At 34.9% G+C, this 24,911-nt stretch overlaps 3 protein-coding genes and 1 long non-coding RNA gene across 7 annotated transcripts; 2 read left to right on the top strand and 2 right to left on the bottom strand.

Annotated features, from left to right (window-relative positions):
• Window positions 1-1,359: 1,359 nt before the first annotated feature.
• Window positions 1,360-4,028, bottom strand: LOC130015505 (uncharacterized). The gene is made up of 2 exons (XR_008790715.1): window positions 3,938-4,028; window positions 1,360-3,391 (listed from the first exon to the last, which is right to left on the bottom strand). It is a non-coding gene; the product is annotated as an uncharacterized LOC130015505 (long non-coding RNA).
• Window positions 1,465-4,443, top strand: LOC126681007 (protein WVD2-like 7). Of its 4 annotated transcripts, none has more exons than XM_050376357.2 (9): window positions 1,465-1,556; window positions 1,700-2,257; window positions 2,369-2,731; window positions 2,832-2,890; window positions 2,981-3,067; window positions 3,306-3,408; window positions 3,516-3,578; window positions 3,751-3,861; window positions 3,955-4,443. In XM_050376357.2, exons 1-9 carry the CDS (start codon window positions 1,482-1,484, stop codon window positions 4,201-4,203), a joined length of 1,668 nt encoding a protein of 555 aa, XP_050232314.1. In that variant the 5' UTR covers window positions 1,465-1,481; the 3' UTR covers window positions 4,204-4,443. The 4 variants fall into 4 exon arrangements, with proteins under 4 accessions (XP_050232314.1, XP_050232315.1, XP_050232316.1 ...); XM_050376358.2 differs by having other exon boundaries at window positions 3,333-3,408; XM_050376359.2 differs by lacking the exon at window positions 2,981-3,067.
• Window positions 4,444-5,192: 749 nt separating this feature from the next.
• LOC126681008 (uncharacterized) lies at window positions 5,193-5,999 on the bottom strand. Its single transcript, XM_050376361.2, has one exon. It carries the CDS (start codon window positions 5,827-5,829, stop codon window positions 5,311-5,313), a length of 519 nt encoding a protein of 172 aa, XP_050232318.2. The 5' UTR covers window positions 5,830-5,999; the 3' UTR covers window positions 5,193-5,310.
• Window positions 6,000-19,631: 13,632 nt separating this feature from the next.
• On the top strand, window positions 19,632-20,479 carry LOC130015548 (uncharacterized). The gene is made up of 2 exons (XM_056105897.1): window positions 19,632-19,874; window positions 19,925-20,479. Exons 1-2 carry the CDS (start codon window positions 19,632-19,634, stop codon window positions 20,477-20,479), a joined length of 798 nt encoding a protein of 265 aa, XP_055961872.1.
• The last annotated feature ends 4,432 nt before the right edge of the window (window positions 20,480-24,911 follow it).

Consider the following 24,911-nt stretch of genomic DNA (forward strand, 5'->3'; position numbering starts at 1 on the left):
ATATTATAAGGATGACAAGACTATGCCTTATATTCAATGTGGATATCGAGTGACAAAGGGATTAAAATATTATTGTAAATGGTTAAATCAGATTGTCGATATTCGTATAACTTGGGTAGTCATAATGTCTTGCTAGAGGCCACTTATGACTTGTGGGCTGAAATAGGGATTTCGGGCCTACTGCCAACGTTATATGAACCTACAGGGTCGCACACTAAGAACAGGCCCAAAACAGTTATGGGTTGTATAAGGCCAATGTGATTAAGTGGTTAATTATTATATATATATATATATATATATATATATATATATATATATATATTAATAAATATATATTAATTCGAAATTTAAGGATAAGTGTTTTTCTTAATTTATTATTTTGAAGATAATAAATATAATAATTAATATATGGATGATTATCAAAAAGGGAGTTTTTGATAAACATAAACTTGTAAGAATTGCAATGAGATTGAAATTCGAATTTGTTTCAAACCCTAGTGTTGTTGTATGACTATAAATACACATTAAGGAATAGTTTTGAGATTTACGAAATGCATTATTCACTAAATCACTAAAATTCGAAATTGCTTGTGAAGCAATATTGCTAGCACACAAACACTAGTTTTGGCTAAGATCTGTTCGTGTGGATACTCGTAGAGGTCAGGTATCACCAAAGTTAACCACCTCTTTCCTTCCTATATTGCTGTTGAATTCGACATACAAGTATTAATTATGTAGTTAATCTATTTATTCGAATTACATGGATCTTGATTTGGGTTTTAGATAAATTTTTTGAAATTCCGCTGCGTTATGAACCTAGAAAACCCAACATCATATAGAACGGGACTAAAATTTTAAAATCAAAATTTCTACTTTTTGTAGTTTTTATATCTAAATCAATATTCTGAATTATCTGAATTGAATAAAAATAATTTCATATCTAATCTAATTAAAAAAAGATTTTTGATCCTGCCTAGTACTTGTTGCAGCTTGACATATTCAAGAAATTAACTTTTTTTCGTGCAGCGGCAGTTATATCTCCCAGAGCTACAGAAAAATTGCAGCGAATTGTGTTATCCGTTCCTCGAGAGCATGCACACACCAAGACGAGGCCCCTAGAGCCTGGAGCTTCATTTTTGTTATCTTTCTCAAAATTCAAAATATGACATGTCTCAACATTGTGGGCCCCCTACTTTTACACGCTGGAAAAAGATTGCAGCTTTACTCCAAAAAAGTGGTTCCAAAACCCCACTTCCGACAATATAGAAAAATCAACCACCACCTTTTTTTTTAATTTGTTAATTATAATGCCATGGCATGGACCCAATTGCCCACGTCCTTTTTTCTTACCGTTTGAAATTTAAATTCAAATTCTTGTTTGTTATCATCTGCATAACCTGTAGAATATTACAGATAGAACAAAGAAAAAAGCTCACAGTTTTGTTTTGTAGAATTTTGTCAACAAAACAAAAGTTTAGCTCATGGGGGAACCAACTTGTCTCATGCACCAACAGCCATTCTCTTATGCTGCGGTTCCTCCTAGTCACTCGGATCAGGTCAGTAAGTCTTTGTTTTTTGTCTTCCTAGCCATCAAATCACTTCAAACCCTGGTAATAGTTCACAGAATTTGATTATGGGTTCTTTTGTTTTTGCCATTTGACTTAGAAAATGATGAAATTTCAAACTTAATGTATGGCAGGGCAACCCAGTTCATTCATTTGGGCAGTCAGTATCATTTGGAAGGTTTACTTCAGAATCTTTAGACTGGGAAAAATGGTCATCTTTCTCTCATAATAGGTATGTTGAAGAAGCTGAAAGATTCTCTCGCCCGGGGTCGGTTGCGCAGAAGAAAGCTTTCTTTGAAGCACATTACAAGAATCTTGCTGCACGAAAGGCTGCAGCTTTGCTTGAGCAAGCAAATGCAAATAAAGTGCCTGACCATGAACATTCAAGTGAATTTCAAGATTGTGAGACCAAAGATTTAGATAAACTGACCGCAAACTCTGATCAGGATCTTGATGAACCTGAACCAGGTTTTGATGATGATGATAATGGACATGACTTGGATCTTGAAATGGGAGATTCTGAAAGTTGTAAGGAGGAAGGAGTTGCTCCGTTAACTGCGGAAAGTCGGGCTGTTGAGGAAGATGGTGTGAAGGTTGAGTCTCCAAGCCAGTTTGATGTTGCTGAAAATTTGGAAGAGGTGAAAGAAATCGAGCTTAGCGGATCAAAACTAATGGAAAAACCTTTGTTAAAGGTAACAGAAATATGTTCATTTTTGGTGCAAAAGTAAAGAAAATCACACTAAGCATGAAGAACTTAGCAATTTTGCATATTCATGTTCATGTTTAACAAAGCAATTTTGCAGGATTTCATCTCAAAAGGAGAGAACTCGGCGTCAATAAGCAGGAAGAAACCTGCAGTTTCTTCCTTAAAGTCATTGATGACTGGTAGACCATCAAAGCTGCCATGTTCACCAGCTAAACCTGCTGCGCCATTTCGCGCCAGAAAGGAAAACAATGCCACCCCAATCAACAAAGTGCCTGCAACAGATTCCATGGATAGAAAGAAAATAACTCCAAAATCAACTCACAAGTCGATGAATTTCACTCCTGTCAGGGAAATTAATAGACTAACGTCAACAATTATTCGGAAGATTGACAATTCTAGAGTTGGTTCTAATTCTAAAGCATCCAAAGATTGCTCAACCCCTCTAAGGACTCCGACCATGGTGCCTATTTTCTGGCCCTGAATCCCTGATGTTCTGTTTCCTTGATGTAGCTTTCCAACCGAACAATTACTAATCATGTGTACTAGTTTTTGAATGGCAGGTTTCTCGGCTTAGAGAATCCAAACATCCTCTAGCCACTCCTCGGTCAGAAAAAAGAAGGTATGCAATCTTGACAAATTTGATCAATATTAGATACAGGATAAATGCCGAAGTTCTAAATCTCTGACACATATTTCTGTTTGCGATTAGTACGAATTTCAAAGCAACGACACCCCTTCACCCGTCAGCAAACGCTAGCAAAACAGTTAGCGCAAAATGGCATTTCCTGCCCACAGAGTAATGTGTTTCGCACATATAAAGCTTGGTTTAATTGTTTTAAGCTAAATTGTATCCTTCTTACATAACATTACTTCATCAGGCCATGCGGAAATGCATAATTAGTGCTTAGATATTTAAGAATTTTAAAATTTACGCCAGCGCAATTCATTTATTTATAGATAGATACCTTCAATTTGCATATTGGATAATTCTTGAAAGGGGTTTTTAAGTTCTGATAGCTGTTCTTGCGTGCCAGTTGCTCAAAGTTTATGAGTGCCTGCAGAAACAAATCTCAATCTCCAAGTACATCTACACCTTTCAGCCTCAGGACTGAAGAAAGAGCTGCAAGAAGAAAGCAGGCAAGTCAATATTGTTTATTTAGCTTAGATAAAGCCAAAAAATAAATAATTCACATCCCAAATTATATCTCGTAATTCAATTGTTTAATCTCATGTTCGACTTTCAGAAGCTCGAAGAGAAATTCAATACCAATCAGGCAGAAAAAGTTCAGCTGCAAGCAACACTAAAGGTAAATACTGTATATTGTCAAGCTGCCTTTTGAGCTTGCAACTAGCAAATTTTAGTCATCCCATTTTATGAATATGTCTTGAACTACCACAACAGGAATCAAATCTAACTAAGACTAGCCTAACCCCAAATGATTCATAACTCTCTTTCTCATAGATTATTATTTTGACCAGGAGATGGCAGAAACAGAAATTAAAAAACTGCGCCGAACCCTTTGCTTCAAGGCCAGGCCACTGCCTAACTTTTACAAGGAAAGCAAGGCTTTAAAAAATGATATGGACAAGGTACATTCTGAATATTGCTATGCGTGCATATTTCCATCCGCCATATTAAGATTTCGTTTTATAATTTTTGCTTTACCTGTCTTTGTTGCACAGGATGCATTGACACAACTAGAGTCACCAAACCCAGGAAGAACACCCATTCACAGCATGGCACAGACCACCTCTGATCCTTCTCAAAAGCCATCGGTCAAGAATAGCGACTCAAAGCAGATCACGGGAAAGAAAAGTCACAACCCTCGTTCTTTGGCTTCACGACTCAGAGAAATTACCCGTGAGAATACTTCTCCAAATATTCAGCATGACAGAGCAGCAAACACTGCTGGATTAAAGGTTTGGCCCTAGAAGCTTTTGGATGATGAAATGCGCCAAAGCGAGCTTTGCAACTGAAGTATGAGCTGCATACTGAAGATGATTTGCGACGAAGCAAGACTATTAACAATGAATCATGCAAATCCAGACTTGTTTGCAAATGAACTATCTTATGACCATTTTTTTAGAAAGCCTAGCCTAGGTTTGTGTAAATTAGCTAATTTGTGGCCCAGATATCAGTTGAATAAATGTAAATTTCTATTTGTTGAAAAACACACGCTAGCAATCCCCCCTCTGAATGCATCACTACAAATTCTCTACCAAATGCAGCAAGCAACCTATGACCACTACTACACAAAGGGATAGAGATTTACTCTATTATGCTTCATAATAAAAAAGGATAATTATTCAAGCCAGTCTACATTATTAAAATGATACCACTCGGGCAAAAAACAAAAAAGAGGTGATCACACATCTTACTAGAGGTCTTGTCAAGCGAGTGTGATTGGTTTCGATGAATTTAAAATCGCAAACCCTTGCATCTCTAGTCCACCTCTTCAAGATGTAATGGCTTGGGAGAAACTTAATGTTACAATGTCGAGAACTTTTAATGCAAGGCTACATAAAACTCCCACCATTTGCTTTTGATGGTTCCCCCCCAAAATAGACAGGTGATATCTACGGACATCGCGATCTCCTACTCTGTCACATAATAAATCAGAGACAATTGATGAGCTCCATTTGTAAATATAATGTATGAACCTTGCTTGCAGCTACACATTGTTGATAAATTTAAGGAAAAAAAATGCCGGATTTAAGAAGTTAAAGCACAAAACTAATGATAGATCATCCGAAAATCTTAAAGTGCAAAGAGAAGACTTACATTAATTAGAGTTTCAATCTTTATCAAAGTAGACCAGCATCAAAAACAGAATGCGGTTAGTTCCCAAAAGTTTTTTGCATTATTTCTTATTTGAGATATTTGAGATTCATACTGTTAAGAGAGTAGACAAAAATGTTGGTTTACTGAATTTGAACACAAGCTTCAATACTCCATTATATTTACTCAAATCTTTAAGGGATCAACAGATTATTAAAAAGAAAAGAACAATAACATGTGAGCAATATGATAAATCAAATTTACAATTTGGCAACCATACACCAATCTTCATCTTCTAATTCGATTTCAACTTCATCAAACACCAAACAATCCGTAATTCGATCAATTTCAACTTCATCATGATAATTCAGATCACCATCTTCTTCTTCTTCATCGCGATAACTCGAACAACAAGCCGTATTCCGATCAATTTCAGTCTCAAGACGATCATAATAATAAACCTCATCAATAGCAGCAGAAGACCCAGACATGAATTTAAAGTTAGACAAACCATCACCCGACTTTATTTTGTGGGTACCTTTAGTTTTGTCTTTAGACTTAGAAGATGGGTTCATGTGGCACTCGTTGCACCTTGGCTTACCACACTTTCCGGTGAACTTGGAGTGGTTTGTGGGTCTTGGCCGGACCTTGGTGAATAATCCGGCGGTGGGTGGTGAGTCGAGGCGGTTGATGAATCTTGTGTGAGGGCTTGGATTAAAGGGAGATGGCAAGATTCTGCAGGTTCTGACCATCCCGTGTTGGCGTCCTTCTCTCTTCATTGTTGATCGGTTTTGGTGGCCGGAGAAGATGATGGAAAATAGTGTGTTGTTGGGTTTCTGTTTATAGAGTTGGATTTCGGCCGGCGAAGTCTTGGCAAGCACGCAAGGAGCTTCAGCTGGTCATAGTGCGTGGAGACCAAGATAATACAGAGATTGTCAACTCATCTAAAAAAGTTGGGCTAATAATCATCCATGACTCCTAAATTTTGGATCTGTAATCCCTAACCCTCTAATGTTTAAAAACGATCAATAAACCCCCTGATTTTGTGGCGGCGCTTACTAAATCCCGTGGGCCTAAAATTTTCGGGCTTTTTTCAAAATTGATGAAATGTCAGATCAACAAAAATTTGTTCCCATGTCAGGTGGCAGCTAACACATCACCACAAACCCTAAAAAAAAATCCCAAAATTCAATTTAAAAAAATTAAACAATTAAAAAGTATCTATTTCAGTCAAAACCAACCCAATTAAATCTAACCCAACCACTCAATCCATAAACTCCGGCCTCCGCCGCCACAGCTTTACGACCACTAGCCCACCCGTCTCCACAACCGGAATTTTTTTTCGGCCGGTCATCACCTTCACCAAGAACATACCAGGTGAGTCTGTTTTTGAATGAAGAACAGATCACATGTCTGTTCTTCATCAAAGAACAAACCTGGGATCAGTTCTTCGGAGGAGACTGCCGAAAAAAAAAATCGGTCGTGGAGGCGGCGATAGGCAGGTGGTGGTGGGGGCCGAAAAGCAGTAGTGGCGGTGGCCAAAAAAAGATGGCGGCAATGGGTGATGGTTAGAGGTAAAGTGGTTGGGTTCGTGTAGCTCAGCTGCACGTTCGTGCAGCCTATTTCCAGCCCGTGGAAATTCATTTTCCCGGGCATTCTGACGTGCTCGGAATGCCCGGATCGCTGCAAACGTGTATACAAACGTCCTAGTTCACAAAAACGCAATCAAAATGCAATTCGGACGTTTAAAACGATTAATCGATTCGGTAACCGTTTATAAACGAATATATATTCGAAATATATCGAATTATATCGAAATAAACGTTTAATACGGGTTTAATACCTCGATTACTTGAATAATCGTCGAAGAAATGGAGTTAGAATCGAGAAACGGACGAGTCGGAATCGAAACCTAAGTTTCGCGCGTTATCTGGGGAGGAAGCAGCTTCATTCTCTCTGTGAGAATGAAGGAAATGAACCAAATGTTCATTTCAATTTATATGGCAACATATATATAGAAGATTTGGCAAATATACCACTTTAACTCAAATTCTTAAATAGTCGTCTGTATCTTAAACGGAAACGATTTCCGAATTCTGTCAAATTTTACCCAAAACTCTAATAAAATATAACAAGAATAAAAATATAATTTTTATTCTTATCCGATTTATATTTTATTCTTAATAAATCTCTGAATATTTATTAGGTCCAAATCAGTCCCACTTGATTAAACTTTCTATGTCCAAATTATATGGAACTTTGACGATAGCTTCGTCAAATTATTTCGCGAATATTGACACTAAAATTATTCGCTCGGGACTTATAATTTATTTTATTTTAATTTGAACTAACGAATAATACTTAATTAGTTTATAATTAAAAACTAATTGAAGTAAAAGTTTATGGATTAAAGTTGCCCTTTTTCCTTACCTTGGCCTCCACTCTCACGCTCACTCTCTTCTTATCATCTTATATTTTTTTTTATTAATATATATAATATATTTTTATATATATATCTTAACTTATATTCGTTAATAACACGTCGAGACTTCCGAGTTTCGACATTTTAAATTTCGGGGTTTTATCCGAAATATTAAACTCTCCAATTAGAGTGGTATATTGATATATTAATTATCAATATATTTTTATCTTACGACTCCAATCGTATTTCTTATTCGATTAGTCCTGTTCATATTTTTTTATTAAAATTTAAATCACCGATTTAAATTTTAAACTTCTATTATTACGATATATTTTTAGGGATACTTATAAATTAAATTTACGCTTAAATTTAATTTACATATTTACGGCTAATAAAATCCTTACACGTGGCTTATAAAAATACGGGATATTACATTCTCTCCCCCTTATATAAATTCGTCCTCGAATTTACATACACCTTTTCTTTTACTTATACAGCCAATAATACTTTTTCTATTTCTTGTTCTATGCTTTCTACAGCATAAACATTACTGTTGTTGTCTATAGCACAACTGCTGTCGTCTATGACCAATTGATGTCACTTATGGCACAATTGCACATCATAAAAATTACTGCCGTCTATGGCATAGTTGCACAGCTGTGCATTATTTTCAACTTACTACCTTTCGTCTATCAACTTGTCTATCTCTACTTTACTTGTCCTTATGGACCGTATACTTTATCTACTAGTATACGAATAGTGGGTATCTAAACCTTGCAGTTCTTCTCTAACTGCTTCTCATATCTCCCAATCGCTTTACATCTCATCTCACTGTACTTTCACTTATAGGTTCCTAACCTATAACCTTGACTTCTGTTATCAGAAATCTTTATACTTATTAACTTCGGGCTACACCCTTATGTTACTTCTCTTCGAGCCTACTTCGGCTATCCGGATTGCTTATCTCGAAGCGTCCGTTTACCAATTAAATTTGGTGCTTCTATAGTCGGTAATGTTTTCTACAACTTCCGTTTAGACTTCGAGTTAAGATTCTTTCTCGAAGGTATCGGAAATTGATCTCAAAGTTGGCTCTTTGAGCTAATTTTAAAAGACTGCGAAACTGCCGTCATGGCTGTTATTGAAGCCAATGAACCAAGCATTTAAACCAGTCTTTTCCAAATATTATTTCATATTCATATAATTTGACATTCAATCTACAACTTTCGTGAAGAGTCGAACTTAATCCGACCTCTTTTCGGTTTCCGAAATCATCCTTGAAGTTGGCTACTAGCCATACTTGTATTCTTTATACATCTTATTATTTTTTCTTTTCGTTGTACTTCTTTATAGACAGTACAAACTTTGAACTCACTCTGTGATATCAACTTATTACTAAGTTTTATGATATCACCTTTGAATTCACTTTTCTTTTACTCTTTGAACTTTCTAGTTCAATGTTAATTATTGGTTGTACATTTTATAATACCTTTTATAATTAAGATTTTTAATCTTATTATAAATTTGTTTCACATCTTTTACTCGTTTTAGGGTAATATTGGTTAAGTATTTTCAATCTCTAACCTTACCCTCTTCATCTGTTGGAACTCCTGTTCCATAAACAGACTACTCTTCCTTAACATCCTTTACACTCTCTTATGATTCTATATCTTGTGTAGAATGTCTTTTATCTTCTCATGATTCTATATCTTGTATAGAATGTCTACTAATTCCTTATCAATCTATAGTAACTTCCTGTTACAGATTGAATTACTGGTTTCCTCTCATTAATGATGTGGTTGTACAGGTGTAAGGGTAGGTTATAACCTAATTATCTCACCGTGAAACACCTTCTCACTTACTCCACAATCACACAAAACTGTACTCATTACTAGTTTTCGGTATTTCCAAGGTTAACTAGACTTCTTAACCTCTTTTCTATACACATACTCTCCTTGTTCACAGCTAACAGTTATCATAACTGTACTATAGCTGTTACTATCGTGTTTAATTAACTGACTATCAACTCTAGCTCCGTTTTCAAAACATTTCACTTTGGAAACAAAAATGTTCATTAAACATTTTCCACTTTTAGTCGGCCATACTTAACGTATTTCTAGCCCGACATTGAAAATACATGTACATCACATGTATATTCCGTCACCAGCCAGCCTAGACCTCACAGTCACAAGGCTCGGTTCTCGGAATTTTCATCTTTTGAAATTACTGTCTCATCACAGTTTTCAAATTCATTTATATACATATCTGGAGCTTATGTTGATAATTCCAAGTTAATTAAATTTTATACTTCTTATCGTTGTCACTTGCACTTTTGGCTTACCGCCAAAATTTCACGCAAGTTCCACGACAACATCTCCATCATCGAGCATCTCCTACCTCTCCGTTCGACGTTCGCAACGGTTAAAACTTAGATAACCGTCTTGGGATTGTCATATCCCAATATCAAACCGATCTAACGGTTCGATCATAAGTTATTAGGGTTTTACTGTACCCCGTCAGTTTCCAGACAATAGCTGAAACTAGCTCCGTCAATTCATTATCTCCATCTCATTTACACCTTGATAACATCTTTATTTTATGTTGGTTCAAGGTTTGATATACTTTTTAAGTATATTATTTATTCGTTTTATGATTTAATAATCATTTTCATTAATGAATATTTGTTAACACGACTTGACAATTCCATCAGTCGTTAACATATTCATTAATCCTCTTTACTCATATCAGAACTAGTAGTGTACCTACTTGGTTCTGAGAATACTCATATTTCCTTTTACCATCTTTCTTGTAGATGTTTCGTTGTTGTTTATTATTTAACTGCTGAGGTTACTCCTCTCAGACTTATGAATTTTGATTTTATCTAACCACTCGTATGGATTTAAGAGATATGTCCATTACTGACATCTGTTCTGTCTGTAAGACTGATCTCCAATCCGTTTAATTAAACACGTGCGTATGACTTTGTTCACATATAGTTACTTGAAGTCAAACTAACCGAATTGTTTTTAATTAGATCCTACTCTCTTATCTTAATCGTGACAATCTTCTATTTTCTACCCTCGAACTTTTATTTACCATAAAAGTTCACCACTAGACTTATAACAATCTATTCCTGAGTAAGAATATAGATTCTCACTTCTTCTAATCTTCCCATGCTTTCGTTAATCTCTAATGTCTCGGTATGAAACATTAGAATTAGGTCTTTATTATTTATTTTTATAATAAAAACTGTTATTCTTTAACCCCTTTTTCCCATCTACCTTGTCACTATCACAGAGTTTTCGTTTAAACAAATACAGTTTTGTCTCGCGTACACTGACGCTTAACAAATACAAATCAATTTGTCAGACAAATACAATTGATCTCGTCTGAGATAATTATTATTCGTCCTGCTTGCGCAAGCCTTTTAAATCCCTCTTTTCAAACAAATTGTGAATTCTCAAATTCACGGTATAAAACATTTTTCATACAATTGTGCTTCAGGGTGATGACATCTCTCATCCCCAAAGAGTTGCTATTTCAATTCACTTTTCATTGATATACTGATATATCAATATATATGATGCATGCCCTAATCAAAATCATTTTATGTATATATATGTAATATATATAAAATTCAGGTATGCTTCTTCTATAGTGATTTTTGCAACATGCACCTTTAATGCATCTGAGCACAATTATATGTTCAACTGTAAAATAAAACTTTAATAAGTTTCTTTCAAACTACTTCTCTGTGCCATTTCAAGGTTTTCCTAATCCTCACATTAGGATTTATTGTTCTTTATTCAACATTTACCTTTTATGTTATTATTCATCGTTATGCTGTTTATTAACAGTTATTATTCATTAGCTATGTGTGTTCTTGTTTAAGGATATTCTCTATCTGTACTTTATGTTTTCTAGTTTTAGTATCTCATACTAAAACACATAAATGTACTTACTTAAACGTAAGACACATATCTAAATGATACCTGAGGATGATTGTTGAGGCGGTAATGCCTCTCGAATCATCGGACCTTTTCCCCGTTCGCATCGGCATATAACTATCCCTTTCTGGATATTTCTCAGATGGTTCACCTCTGCTAAGTACTTCTCCAGCCTAAACCCTATATAGGCTGATACAACAGTAGATTCAGACACTGAATCAATACTGTCGTCAATAACATCTATGTTTCCCATTAATCTTTCCAGATCCTTTAATTCAATAGCATCATCGTCTGTATCCATCTTATCAACTGAAGTAAAATCTTCAGCCTCTAATGGATTATCAGGCACGACATGCGGCTGAGCTCGACTAGGCCCAGACATGCTGAAACACATGTGGCCATAACGTAAGTAGCCGATATAACAGTTATAGAAAAACACATTTTCATATAACAGGTAACACCTTATAAACACATATAAAATAAAACACATAGCAATCACACATATAGTTCAGAGAAAATCTAACTATTTTCTCGAACAAACGATTCTTCTGGAATCTTCGCCTCGTTCTGTATTCGAACAGAATCAACTTCCTTGAATACTGGTTAATTGATCTGACCATTGCGTACTACTCTAATAGAGCGTCTCGAACACAGGAACATCTCACATGTTCCCTTGTTAGTATCGTGTTTCAAACACAAGAACATCTCATATGTTCCTGATCAAACATCACATATACTCTACAGACGTATATGAGTTGCTACTTATAGCTGAATGTTTTCAACAACTGAAAACTGATCAAGACATGACTCGAATCCTATGTTGCTGCAATAGTCTACTAGGAATCCCCATAATTTCTAACACAACTTACTTAACAGTATCAGCAACAGTACTTCGGATGGTCGAGTACTCAAAATGTTGCTCTGATACCATGTTTGTCACGACCCGAATTCCACCCTAATCCAAGTCACGACCGGCGCTAGGGAATGGGAATGGTTGTTCCGAAACCCGTAGCAAGCCTAGAACCTCTAGAATTTTTTCGCAAATATTATTAAAAGATCGCACCTCGCGTACGATCCGTTTTCAGAAAATACCGTTAAAACTTTTCTCTTTTAGCTTAACACGATTTCTGAAAATACACATATAAGCGAAATCTGGTTTCAGAAGTACTGGTTGGATAACCTCGTTATCTCAACCCTCGCTTCCTTCTGAAAACCTGGCGTGGTAGGTACTGGAAACCAGGGACTTATCTTTCGCTTGCCTTAACACATTGGCAGCCCCGTTCCAAACCACACGCCACCGTTAATATATTTAATAAAAATAAGCGGACACCTCTGCGTCTCGCAACGGTGGTATTAAACATATTAAAATACACAACGGACCGGTTACACATAGCCGGCGTATATAAAACATACTGTTTTTGACCCTCACAAAAACACACGAGGCCGACTCGGTAACTAAATACAATATGCCACTAAGCAGCCACCCAGAAGGTATACACGCGTGCACTAGATCCTATCAGAGTAACTAAACAAAGGACTAGTGGCACGGCTGCTGGCACATCACACTTATACTATTGCAGCATACTAAGAGTACAAAATCCTATGTACATTACCAAAGAAGAGCTTTCCTGAAGAAGGGATGTGGAAGCTCGACTGACCTCAAAGTTCATTTCCTGAAAAAGGGATAACAACAACGGGGTCAGAAATATAAATATTTCTGAGTGAGTAAACAGTTTACAGATAAATACCAAAATCGCATTATATATATAAAACAGTTATATATAAAATATGACCAATTACGTCGATCCATATGAAACCCTAGTTCACAAATGTCCCAACAGACACACTCATCTTACGAGCTTATGGACAACAGAATAAAGACCGTGAACTGAATCACTGCCGTCCAATTCTGTATCTCTGGTACCTGGAGCGTAATCAGAAACTGCCTTCGCGGCTTATTCCGCGACCGTAACTATATTACTGCCGTCTCAGGGTTTACCCGTGAAGTCAGGGCATCTACTTTTCCAATGACTTACACGACATGCATACCTCTATACCTCGACAGAAGTACATCTAAAAATCGGTGTTGGTGATCACGCAACCCTATTGCCGCCCAATAGGTAGCTCGTTCCAATGGACCTCTCTTGGCTAGTTTATACTATTGCGATTATGGATTTAAAACAGTTGAATACTGATATTCAAAAGTAAACACGTAAACTCACAGTACTGCTAAGTTACTACTTAGCACCGCCGTATGTGTGACAGACTCCCTGGAGTCCTGGTCTGACTGCTGGACAGCTAGTCGGATCAAACATACAAAATACACAAGACAACACATCAATATCTATTTCTGGTATAAACATCTAGGTCCTGAAACATAGGTCCAGACAAATCACACAAACATATAACATATAACACTTATGGTCTTTTTTATTTTTAAAAACCATATAGATCGTTTTCACCTCAAGAAAACGTTTTGACTTCTCTAAAAGTCGTTTTAGGTATAGCAATACCTAATTAAAATCATTTAATAGTATAGACTTGATTGCCAAAACAATTCACAGTCGTATACTAATTATTTAGCAACATCGTTTGCTAAATATTTAAAACCAGTTAAACGTCGACTATAACTCTTTTAAAGTCCTTTTTAAACGTTTAACTTTACTTTTAAAATCTCATTTTAAAAGTATATAGGTTTAGGTTTAAATCTCTTTTCACTTTACTTTTAAACAAATCATCGTTTTTAAACACTTTTCGTTTGACAAAAACTACGTCAAACAAGTAGGGCAAAAAACCCTAAAAGTCCTCCCCCCATTTGGCGTCGGACCTGCTGTGCATGGCACAGCAGGTCGCTGCACGACCGTGCAGCTTTGGCTGCACGTTCGTGTAGCATCAATGATGCACGTTCGTGCAGCTACCAAGCTGCACGTTCGTGTAGCTCAGCTGCACGTTCATGCAGCCTATTTCCAGCCCGTGGAAATTCATTTTCCCGGGCATTCCGACGTGCTCGGAACGCCCGGATCGCTGCAAACGTGTATACAAACGTCCTAGTTCACAAAAACGCAATCAAAATGCAATTCGGACGTTTAAAACGATTAATCGATTCGATAACCGTTTATAAACGAATATATATTCGAAATATATCGAATTATATTAAATAAACGTTTAATACGGGTTTAATACCTCGATTACTTGAGTAATCGTCGAAGAAATGGAGTTAGAATCGAGAAACGGACGAGTCGGAATCGAAACCTAAAAGTCGCGCGTTATCTGGAGAGGAAGCAGCTTCATTCTCTCTGTGGGAATGAAGGAAATGAACCAAATGTTCATTTCAATTTATATGGCAACATATATATAGAAGATTTGGCAAATATACCACTTTAACTCAAATTCTTATATAGTCGTCCGTATCTTAAACGGAAACGATTTCCGAATTCTGTCAAATTTTACCCAAAACTCTAATAAAATATAACAACCGATTTATATTTTATTCTTAATAAATCTCTGAATATTTATTAGGTCCAAATCAGTCCCACTTGATTAAACTTTCTACGTCCAAATTATATGGAACTTTGACGATAGTTTCGTCAAATTATTTCGCGAATATTGACACTAAAATTATTCGCTCGGGACTTATAATTTATTTTATTTTAATTTGAACTAACGAATAATACTTAATTAGTTTATAATTAAAAACTAATTGAAGTAAAAGTTTAGGGATTAAAGTTGCCCTTTTTCCTTACCTTGGCCTCCACTCTCACGCTCACTCTCTTCTTATCATCTTATATTTTTTTTATTAATATATATAATATATTTTTATATATATATCTTAACTTATATTCGTTAATAACACGTCGAGACTTCCGAGTTTCGACATTTTAAATTTCGGAGTTTTATCCGAAATATTAAACTCTCCAATTAGAGTGGTATATTGATATATTAATTATCAATATATTTTTATCTTACGACTCCAATCGTATTTCTTATTCGATTAGTCCTGTTCATATTTTTTTATTAAAATTTAAATCACCGATTTAAATTTTAAACTTCTATTATTACGATATATTTTTAGGGATACTTATAAATTAAATTTACTCTTAAATTTAATTTACATATTCCCGGCTAATAAAATCCTTACACGTGGCTTATAAAAATACGGGATATTACAAACCTGGAATTACCAGGTATGTGAGACTGCGGGTAGTCCGCATTCCGGAGTTTGACAATGATATTGAGTTTCAGTTCAGTAGAGCGAGTACTCGTCATAAAAAAAAGAACCAGTCATACCCCTGCCCAATAGCGCAGAATTAATTTAATGTTATTTAAAAAAATTAATTATAAAATTAATTATAAAATTTAATATGACATTTATTTTATTTTAACTTAAAATATTATATTAAACATAATTTTATATGAGTCCGATTTAAATTAATGTTTATGATCGATTGCTTTCTAAAATTAAATAAGTTATTTATGTAAATTAAAAAAATTAGAAAAATGCTCTATTGTAATAGTTCTATAATAAAAAATTAAATTTAAAATTAAACTTAAAATTTAATTTATATAAATTTAAAATTTATGATAATAATAAACTCATAGACACTCATATGAATTTATATTTTATTATCATAATATATTTACTATTTTAAAATTATTTAGATAAATATTATTTCTATTATACATTATTCATCGCTATTTACGATGATTTAGCATCTCCAATGGGATGCTACTTTTTATGCTAAATTTAGCATGAAAAAGTGGTAAAATGCTATAGATAGCATAGCATTTCAAATTTTATTCCAATGCACAAAATAAAAAAGAAATGTTATAATTATTTAATAAGATAATTATCTCTTAATTTTATTAATTGCTAATTATTTAATAATTTTTTTAATTAAATATTTTAAACCAAAACTTTATGTAATATTTTTTTTAATTTAATAATGAGTTTTTCAAAAAATTGATGAATTATATAAAAATAAATTTTTTAATTTTTTAATTATATTGATGTATGGTCTACTATTAAAAAATCAAATCGATGTTGTAAAATTAAATAGAAGCACAAAATTTAAAATAAAAAAATTAAAAAAAATAGGTTAAAATAATAAATGCAAAAAATGACCGTGGTAAAATTGTAATTAATAGTGAATTGTTATTGGTTGTTGTATTTTAGCATATGCTATAGTCTGTGCTAAATTTAGCACGTGATATAGCATATGCTAAATTTAGCACAGACTATAGCACTGCATTGGAGATGCATTTTAATATTAAATGCTAAATTATAACATTAACACATCATTTTAGCATTGCATTGGAGATGCTCTTATAATACCAATTAAAAATATTAGGACATTACATTATAGTAATTACAAATACTTAAGAGTAAAAAATGGAAATTAATCATTAAATTTTTATAACTTATGAATTAGAGAATCTATTATAATAAAATTAAAATTATATTATATGTATTCGAATAGCTTTCTAATTTGTAAAAAATCATTCTATTATAAAGAGTTCGTTAGGAATGCTATAAAATTTAACTATTTATTTTTTATTTACTTTTTATACATATAAGTAAAATTTCTTTTCTTGAAAAAGGTGGGGTCAGAGGTGAATCCGACTACTTGCAACTTAAAAGGAGTTTGAAAATAAATATATGCTATAAATTTAGTAATAATATAAATAATACTTACGAACTAAACTAAATAACAATTAAAAGCATTTATAATAAGCCAACAATAAAAATAAAGATTTAATTATTTAAAAAACCCCACGTTGTAATATTTTTTCGTTTATACCCTCACGTAGGAAAAAATTCATTTGTACTCTTTTTTTGATTTTTCGTTTTCATCTCTACCCTAAAATTTAAATTTTTGACAATTAAATTAATTAAAGGATGAAAACTATATAAATGATTAATAATATTAATATTTAATTAGAATATAAGCTAAATATAAAGGATCATTTGAATATTTTTCCAAATAAAAAGAGGTCAAATTAGCTCTTTAGGATAGAGACGAAAATCAAAAATCAAAAAACGGGTACAAATGAACTTTTTCCTAGGTCAGGGTATAAACGAATAAATGTTATAAGATGGGGTTTTTTTTTAAATAATAAGGCCTAAAATAAAGAGTTAATTACATATAAAATCATGCCCTTTGCGCCAACTTTCAAAAATAACATAACCTTTGAAACGTGTCAATTATAGACACCACCTTTCATTTTTTTTTCAAAAATAACATCGGCGATTTTTAATGACATTTTTGCTGACATGACATGACACGTGGCAGACCCATTGGCTGTCCAAGTCAGCAAAATTTCACCAAAAAATGTGCCTATGATGAAATTGAAAAAAATGAGAGGTGGTGTCTATAATTGACACATTTTAAAGGTAATGTTATTTTTGAAATTTGGTGCAAAGGTCATGATTTTATATGTAATTAACCCTAGAATAAATATTCGAGAAGATTTCACCCTTTTGTAAATATTCTTTACTTGTAAAATTTATATGAATGGAGACTTATCTATAAGCAATTTCACCCATTATACTGCATTTATATGCATGTCAAACATAGACAGCTATAATCACATATCTCAATGTTGTTCTCTTGATAAAGACACGTGGGCAAATAAAGTTCTTCATAGCCTTTATTTATCAATAATCGTTTAAACTCCAAAATCAACTCACAAGTCAATGAATTTCACTCCTGTCAAGGAAATTAATAAACTAACGTCAACAGTTATCCGGAAGAGTGATAATTCTAGAGTTGGTTCTAATTCTAAAGCATCCAAAGATTGCTCAACCCCTCTAAGGACTCCGACCATGGTGCCTATTTCCTGTCCATGATGTTCTTTTTCCTTGATATAGCTTTCCAACTAAACAACTACTAATCATGTGCACTAGTTTCGGCTTAGTGAATTTATACTTCCTCTAGCCACTCCTCACTCGGAAAAAAAAGGTATGCAATCTTGACAAATTTTTGATACAGGATAAATTCCAAGGTTCTAAATTTCTGACACAAATTCATGTTTGTGATTAGTACGAACTTCAAAGCAACGACACCTCTTTATCCCTCAGCATACGCAATCAAAACAGTTAGCGCAAAATTCTCTAAGTGTTTCCAAGAAAGACTGCATCAATTACAAATTCTTTATGAAATGTAGCAAGCAAGCTATGACTAGTTGACTACTACACAAAAGCATAGAGATTGATCAAAATAAAATTTCTTATTCTGTTATTCTTCATAATAAAAATGATACTTATCCAAGCCAGTCTACATTATTAAAATAAAACGACTCAGGCAAAAACAGAAGTGTGATCACACATCCTACTATAGGTCCTATCAAGCAAGTGTGGTTGGTTTCAATGCAAAGCTACATAAAACTCCCACCATTTTCTTTTGATGGTTCCCCCAATAAATGCCAAAACCGGCCTGTGCTTTATACAGTCTTTGGGTTGTTCCACCAACAATTTAGCATTAGCCCAAAATTTAATGCTTATATGATCTTCAGCAATGCATAAAATAAGAGAAACCAGAGTTCTTTAGTTTCGTACTTTAAAAATATTGCTGAATTGTTTCTGCTTCTGCCTCTGAAATATCTTTCGTTCATCTGAAAGGTAGTTTAGCATTGTAATTGGCAGGTCTATATCCACGGACATAGTGATCTCCTACTCTGTCACGTGATAAATCAGAGACCAATTTGTTAGCTCTGTTTTGTGAATGAAACATATGGACTTTGCCTGCAGGTAACAAGTTTGTAATGGTGTTTTTCTTTGAAATGGGCAACACAATATCTACCATCTAGATGACGAGAAATTATTAGACAACTGAGTTTTCTCTTAGAAATCAGAAGTCTATATTTTGTTAGTTTATCGTTTTTGAAAATGTGTGTAACCATTACTTTAGGTAATGTTTGTAGTTGTTGAACTACCTATTTTGCCATACTTTTGTAAGAGATTAGTTGTGCAATCTCATTATTTTATTTTGTAACTCTCTTTGTGTAAACCAATTTTCTGCACTTGAAAGTAATAGAGAGAAATATTAATTTTCAGCTCCAACTTTTTTCTCTGTTTTTGTTACTGTTATATTGCTCTACCAATCAACAGTGGTATCGGAGCTTACATGTTCTTAAGGGAGCTGTGAGGAAAGAGTGTTTTGAGTGGTGTGAGGTTTAAACAATCTATGAGTGAGAGATCCAAACACTTGAGAGAAAAATGGCTTCCGCTAGTTCTTCATCACCTGGTGTTCTTGTTTTTACAGGTGTAAATTACCAGAGTTGTGTGGTAAAAATGAAATCATACCTCAAGTCCCTGGGTTTATGGAATGCTGTAATCATAGGAAGAGATCCTCCACCACTTCGAGCAAATCCCATCGTTGCTCAAATCAAGCAATATGAAGAGGAGTTACTCAAGAAAGACAAGGCTCTCACATGCCTTTATGCTGCATTAGCTGATAATGTTTTTACTAGTATCATGGCCCTTGAATCAGCTTGAAAGTATGTGAAAAGCTGAAAGAAGAAAACGAAGGCAGTGAAAGAGTGAAAACAGTGAGATTACTCTCTTTGAAAAGAGAGTTTGAAAATCTAAAGATGAAGGAAAGTGAGGCTGTCAAGGAGTATTCTTCAAAAGTGATGGAGCTGGTAAACCAGATGAGGTTATTCGGTGAAGTGATTGAAGAGTATAAGATTGTTGAGAAAGTCTTGATTAGTTTACCTGAAAAATTTGAGGTTAATGTGTCAGCCATTGAAGAGTCTTGTGACCTTAAGAAGTTGGCAGTAGCTGAGTTAATCAGTAAACTTCAAGTCCAAGAACAAAGGGCTTCCATGAGATTCAAAAATCAATCTGAAGGAGCATTTCATGTCAGGCATGTTGCGAAATCCACTTCTGCAGATGGAAAGAAAGGATCCGGTGATAGAAAAGAGAGTTCAAAGTTTGGAAAAGGCAAATTTCCATATTGTATTCATTACAAGAAAACAAATCACCATGAGAGCAAGTGCTGGAAGAAGGCGCAATGCAAGATTTGCAACAGAATTGGCCATATTGATAGATTTTGCAAGCAATGAACGAATCAGCCTGCACAAAATCAACTGATTCAACAATAGCAAGCAAACATCATTGAGGACCAAACCCAGCAAGAGGGTCATTTGTTCATGGTTTCTCATTCCCTCCGATCAACAAACAAAAACATGTGGTACATTGACAGCGGGTGTACAGGCCATATGACGAATGACGAGAGTCTTTTTAGCTGTATAGACAAAGCCTTCAGAACTGAAGTGAAGTTGGGAAATGGCATGATCGTAAAAACACGAGGCAAAGGGTTAATTCCAATACAAACAAAGCAAGGTACAAAGCTGATTTCTGATGTGTTATTGATACCTAGCTTATCTCAGAATTTACTTAGTGTGGCTCAAATTCAGAACAAAGGGTATTCTGTGGTGTTCAAAAATAATTAATGTTTTATTTTTGATCCAAGTGATGTTGAGATTGCTAAAGTAAAAAAGATTGACAATAGCTATGTGCTTAATCTGAATTATGTTGATCAACACGTCTATAATGCTAGAAAAGATGACACGCTGGTTTGGCATAAGAGATTTGGGCATTACAATGTCAAATATTTGAAATTTATGCAAGAGAATGACATGGTGAGAGAAATGCCAGCTGTTTTTGAAAATGGAAGTGTGTGCAGTTCTTGTCAATTGGGCAAGATGCATAGACAAAGCTTTCCAAAGGCTGGTGTAAGAAGGGCAAGTAGAAAGCTTGATCTGGTTCATAGAGATGTATGTGGACCAATGAGTGTTTGCTCTTTAAGCCAAAACAAATATTTCATCCTTTTCATTGATGATTTTACAAGAATGACATGGGTTTACTTTCTCTCTATTAAATCACAAGCATTTTCTCTATTTAAAAAGTTCAAGGCATTGGTGGAAAAGTAATCTCGTGCTGAAATTAAAACGCTAAGGTCTGATAATGGAACTGAGTATAATTCAGCTGAATTAAACAAGTTTTACAACGAAACCGGTATTCAACATCAGTTAACTGTTAGTTATACGCCTGAACAAAATGGAGTGTCTGAAAGGAGAAACAGGACAGTCATGGAAATGGCTAGATGCATGTTAGCTAAAAAGGGCTTCTGAAGTACTTCTGGGCCGAGGCTGTATATACTGCAGTTTATCTTCTAAACAGGCTGCCGATAAAAGCAATTAGTGGAAAGACACCAATTGAAGTTTGGACTGATGTCAAACCCTCAGCAAAAAATTTGAAAGTCTTTGGTTCTATTTGCTATACTCATGTGCCCAATGCAAAAAGAACCAAGTTAGATGAAAAAACTGATTTGGGAATTTTCTTAGGGTATGCAACGCAAGCGAAAGGTTGTCGAATTTACAATCTCAAAACAAACAAACTCTTTGTTAGTAGAGATGTTATTGTGAATGAAAATGCTTTGTGGAATTGGGAAAAGGAAATGGTGGAGGAAAATACAAACGATATTCAGCCTGAAAATGTTGCAAGTAGTTCAACAGTATCGTATACAGGTTCAACATCTGGGTTACAACTTGAAGAGATTGATGATCCCACTACTGATGGTGCTACACTCAAGACTAAGTCTCCTGCTGAGATATACGAGAGGTGTAATCTCGCACTTGCTGAACCATCAAGATTTGAAGAAGCATGGAGGTTTGAGGAGTGGAAATTTGCTATGCAGGAGGAGTTGGAAATGATAGAGAAAAGTGGCACTTGGAGTTTGGTTGACAGACCTGAATACAAGAATGTTATTGGGGTCAAATGAGTTTTCAGAACGAAGCTCAATAATGATGGTTCAATCTTCAAACACAAAGCGAGGCTGATCGTTAAGGGATTCTCTCAATTATCGGGTGTTGATTACGGTGATACATTCGCATTGGTTACTAGACATGACACAATCAGATTGCTAGTTGCATTAGCTGCCAAAAATGGCTGCGAATTATATCAGTTGGATGTCAAATCGGCATTTCTTAATGGTTTTTTGGAAGAAGAAATTTTTGTTGAGCAGCCTCAAGGATTTCTTGTGACAGGAAATGAAAGTAAGATGTACAGACTGCACAAAGCTTTGTACGGCCTGAAGCAGGCTCTAAGAGCATGGTACACAAGAATTAACGCTCATTTGGTGGAGAATGGATTTAAAAGGAGCGAAACAGAAGCGACTCTGTATGTTAGAGACCGTGGAGATAAAAGTCGGCTTATTATGTCCATTTATGTGGATGATTTATTGATTACTAGTGGTGATTTGTTGAGAATAAACCCAACTCGTAGTAAATCCGGAAGTCGGATGTCGATCCCACGAGGACTAAAGGTTTAAAGTGAGTGAATCAAAGAACTTGCAATTAACAACTAAGAAACACTAATTATCAAAGATGTAATTCAATAAAAGGGAAACGTCAAGGGATTGGTAATCCCACCTAGGTTATGCATTTTATGGTTGGTCAAATTGGAAATTGCTAAGGACCGAGCGATGTCTAAAACATCATTCCCGCTCTCTCGAGCCTCAAAGAATGACAAAACCGCTATCTAATCATCTAATCAATACCAAGCTCACTCTCGTGTCACACGGCAAAACCAAATCATTAGCTAGCGATTAATCAATCCACTCTAGGGCCACCTAGGTTCAAACCCACTCTCATGGTGCTCTAAAATCTAGGTTTTCAATCCTATTAGTCAATCTAATCAACCACCTCTTGGTATATCAATCAAACTCTAAACAAGATTAAGTTAGCTAATCCTAATCAAGCAATAAGCAATAGGAGTGAAACATAAGCATACAACACTAAGACCCAACCAATCAATAAAACCCTAGGTCATCATACCAACCCCTAACAGGGGGGGTTAGCCACTCATACTTAAAGCAACACAAGCAATCAATGAAATAGAGTAATAGAGCATTATAAAGTAAAGATGGGTTACCTTAATTAAATGAGTAGAGCAATCAATCACAAGAGATAATGAAGATTCAATAATAAATAAGCTTGCAATAATAATGAAGATCTTGTTCATACAAAGCAAATAAAAGCTTCAAGAGCTTCAACAATGGAGGAAGCTATGGAGCACTTAATTCTAAAGAGATTCTATTCTAAGAAAAGTAATAGCAAAAGGGAATAATTCTCTAGAGTAAAGTTGTGACCTAAAAATAAAGATAATGTTGTTTTTATCAGTGTTTTAAAAACCAAACCGGTGACTGAACCGCTGAAGTCACCGGATTCCGGTCGAACCGGTTCAACCGCCGGTTGAACCGATTGGACAGATTGTCCATATATTAGTAAATATGGCTGACAACCGAGCACTACTCAACAAATTATAAAGTTTGACCGGGACAGTGGGTGAATGTGAACCCCATTTAAAAGAAACATTTTCTTTTTCTTTTTATAACCTTATAAGAAAACCCTAATTTCTAAGATTCAGATTTCTCCGCCTCCTTTTATAGACTTGCTTTTCTTTCAATTTTAAATTCTACACATAATTAAAACAAAAACTAAAGATCACTTCCATTTTATCTATTTTCTCAGCAAAAGGATTCCACTTTTCTCCATTATATAATGCTCAAGGTTCTTTTCTTTCACAAAATTTTAGTATTTGTAATTTTTTAAACTAGCTTTTCTTTATACTTTTCTAATTTTGCTCCATAAGAATCTATTAAGTTCGAACTTGTCATGAGAAAAAAAGTATCTTCTTCTATTTGAGCTGGATTTTTTCTTCTAACTTTCTCACAGGTAAAATAACCTTGAAAAACGGCAGCAATGGATTTCCACCATTATAATAAAAAAAACAAACAGTTTCTCGCCACCAGTGATAAGCCATGAAAATCCATCGCTAATTTTAAAACACTGGTGAAAAGTGAAATCTGAAGAAAACCCTAATTTTGGATAAAATGGTTTAAATTTTCGTTTTGATGTAACTGGCCGGTTTCTACATTTTCCGGTTCAGCGGTTCGGACGGTTCTGAACGGTTCTGAGCGGTTCAATCCGGTTAAACCGGATTTCCGGTCCAAAGGTCTGTTTTGGACCGTTAGAGCAGCCGGTTGGCGGTCGGACCGGCCGGTTCGGTTTTTAAAATACTGGTTTTTATAGTATCCACAAAAGAGGAAAGGAAAACATTCATTACACAAGTGTTGGGCCCAAAATGGCAAAATGAATCAAGCCTTGTTGTTGTTTGAAATCAATCCCCCCCTCTTTTCCTCTTGGCTCGAATCGAGCTCACTCTAGCCAAGTGAGGAGCTCAATTCGAGCTCAATCAATCTGGGTTCAGATTGAGGTGGCTCGAATCGAGCCACATTGGTAGCAAGTGAGCTCGATTCGAGCCCACTCTTCTCGCTCCAAACCGCTGTCTTCAAACCTTCGTAACTTGTTGTAGACATGTCCGTTTGAGTCGATTCTCGAACCGTTGGAAAGCTTGGGACGTCTAATTTAACTTTCATGAAGAACACGAATTCATTTGAAGCTTGTAGCCGGTCCAAATTGGTCAAATAGT

This window comes from Mercurialis annua, linkage group LG5, assembly GCF_937616625.2.
Source record: "Mercurialis annua linkage group LG5, ddMerAnnu1.2, whole genome shotgun sequence".
In the NCBI taxonomy this organism is placed as follows: Eukaryota; Viridiplantae; Streptophyta; class Magnoliopsida; order Malpighiales; family Euphorbiaceae; genus Mercurialis; species Mercurialis annua.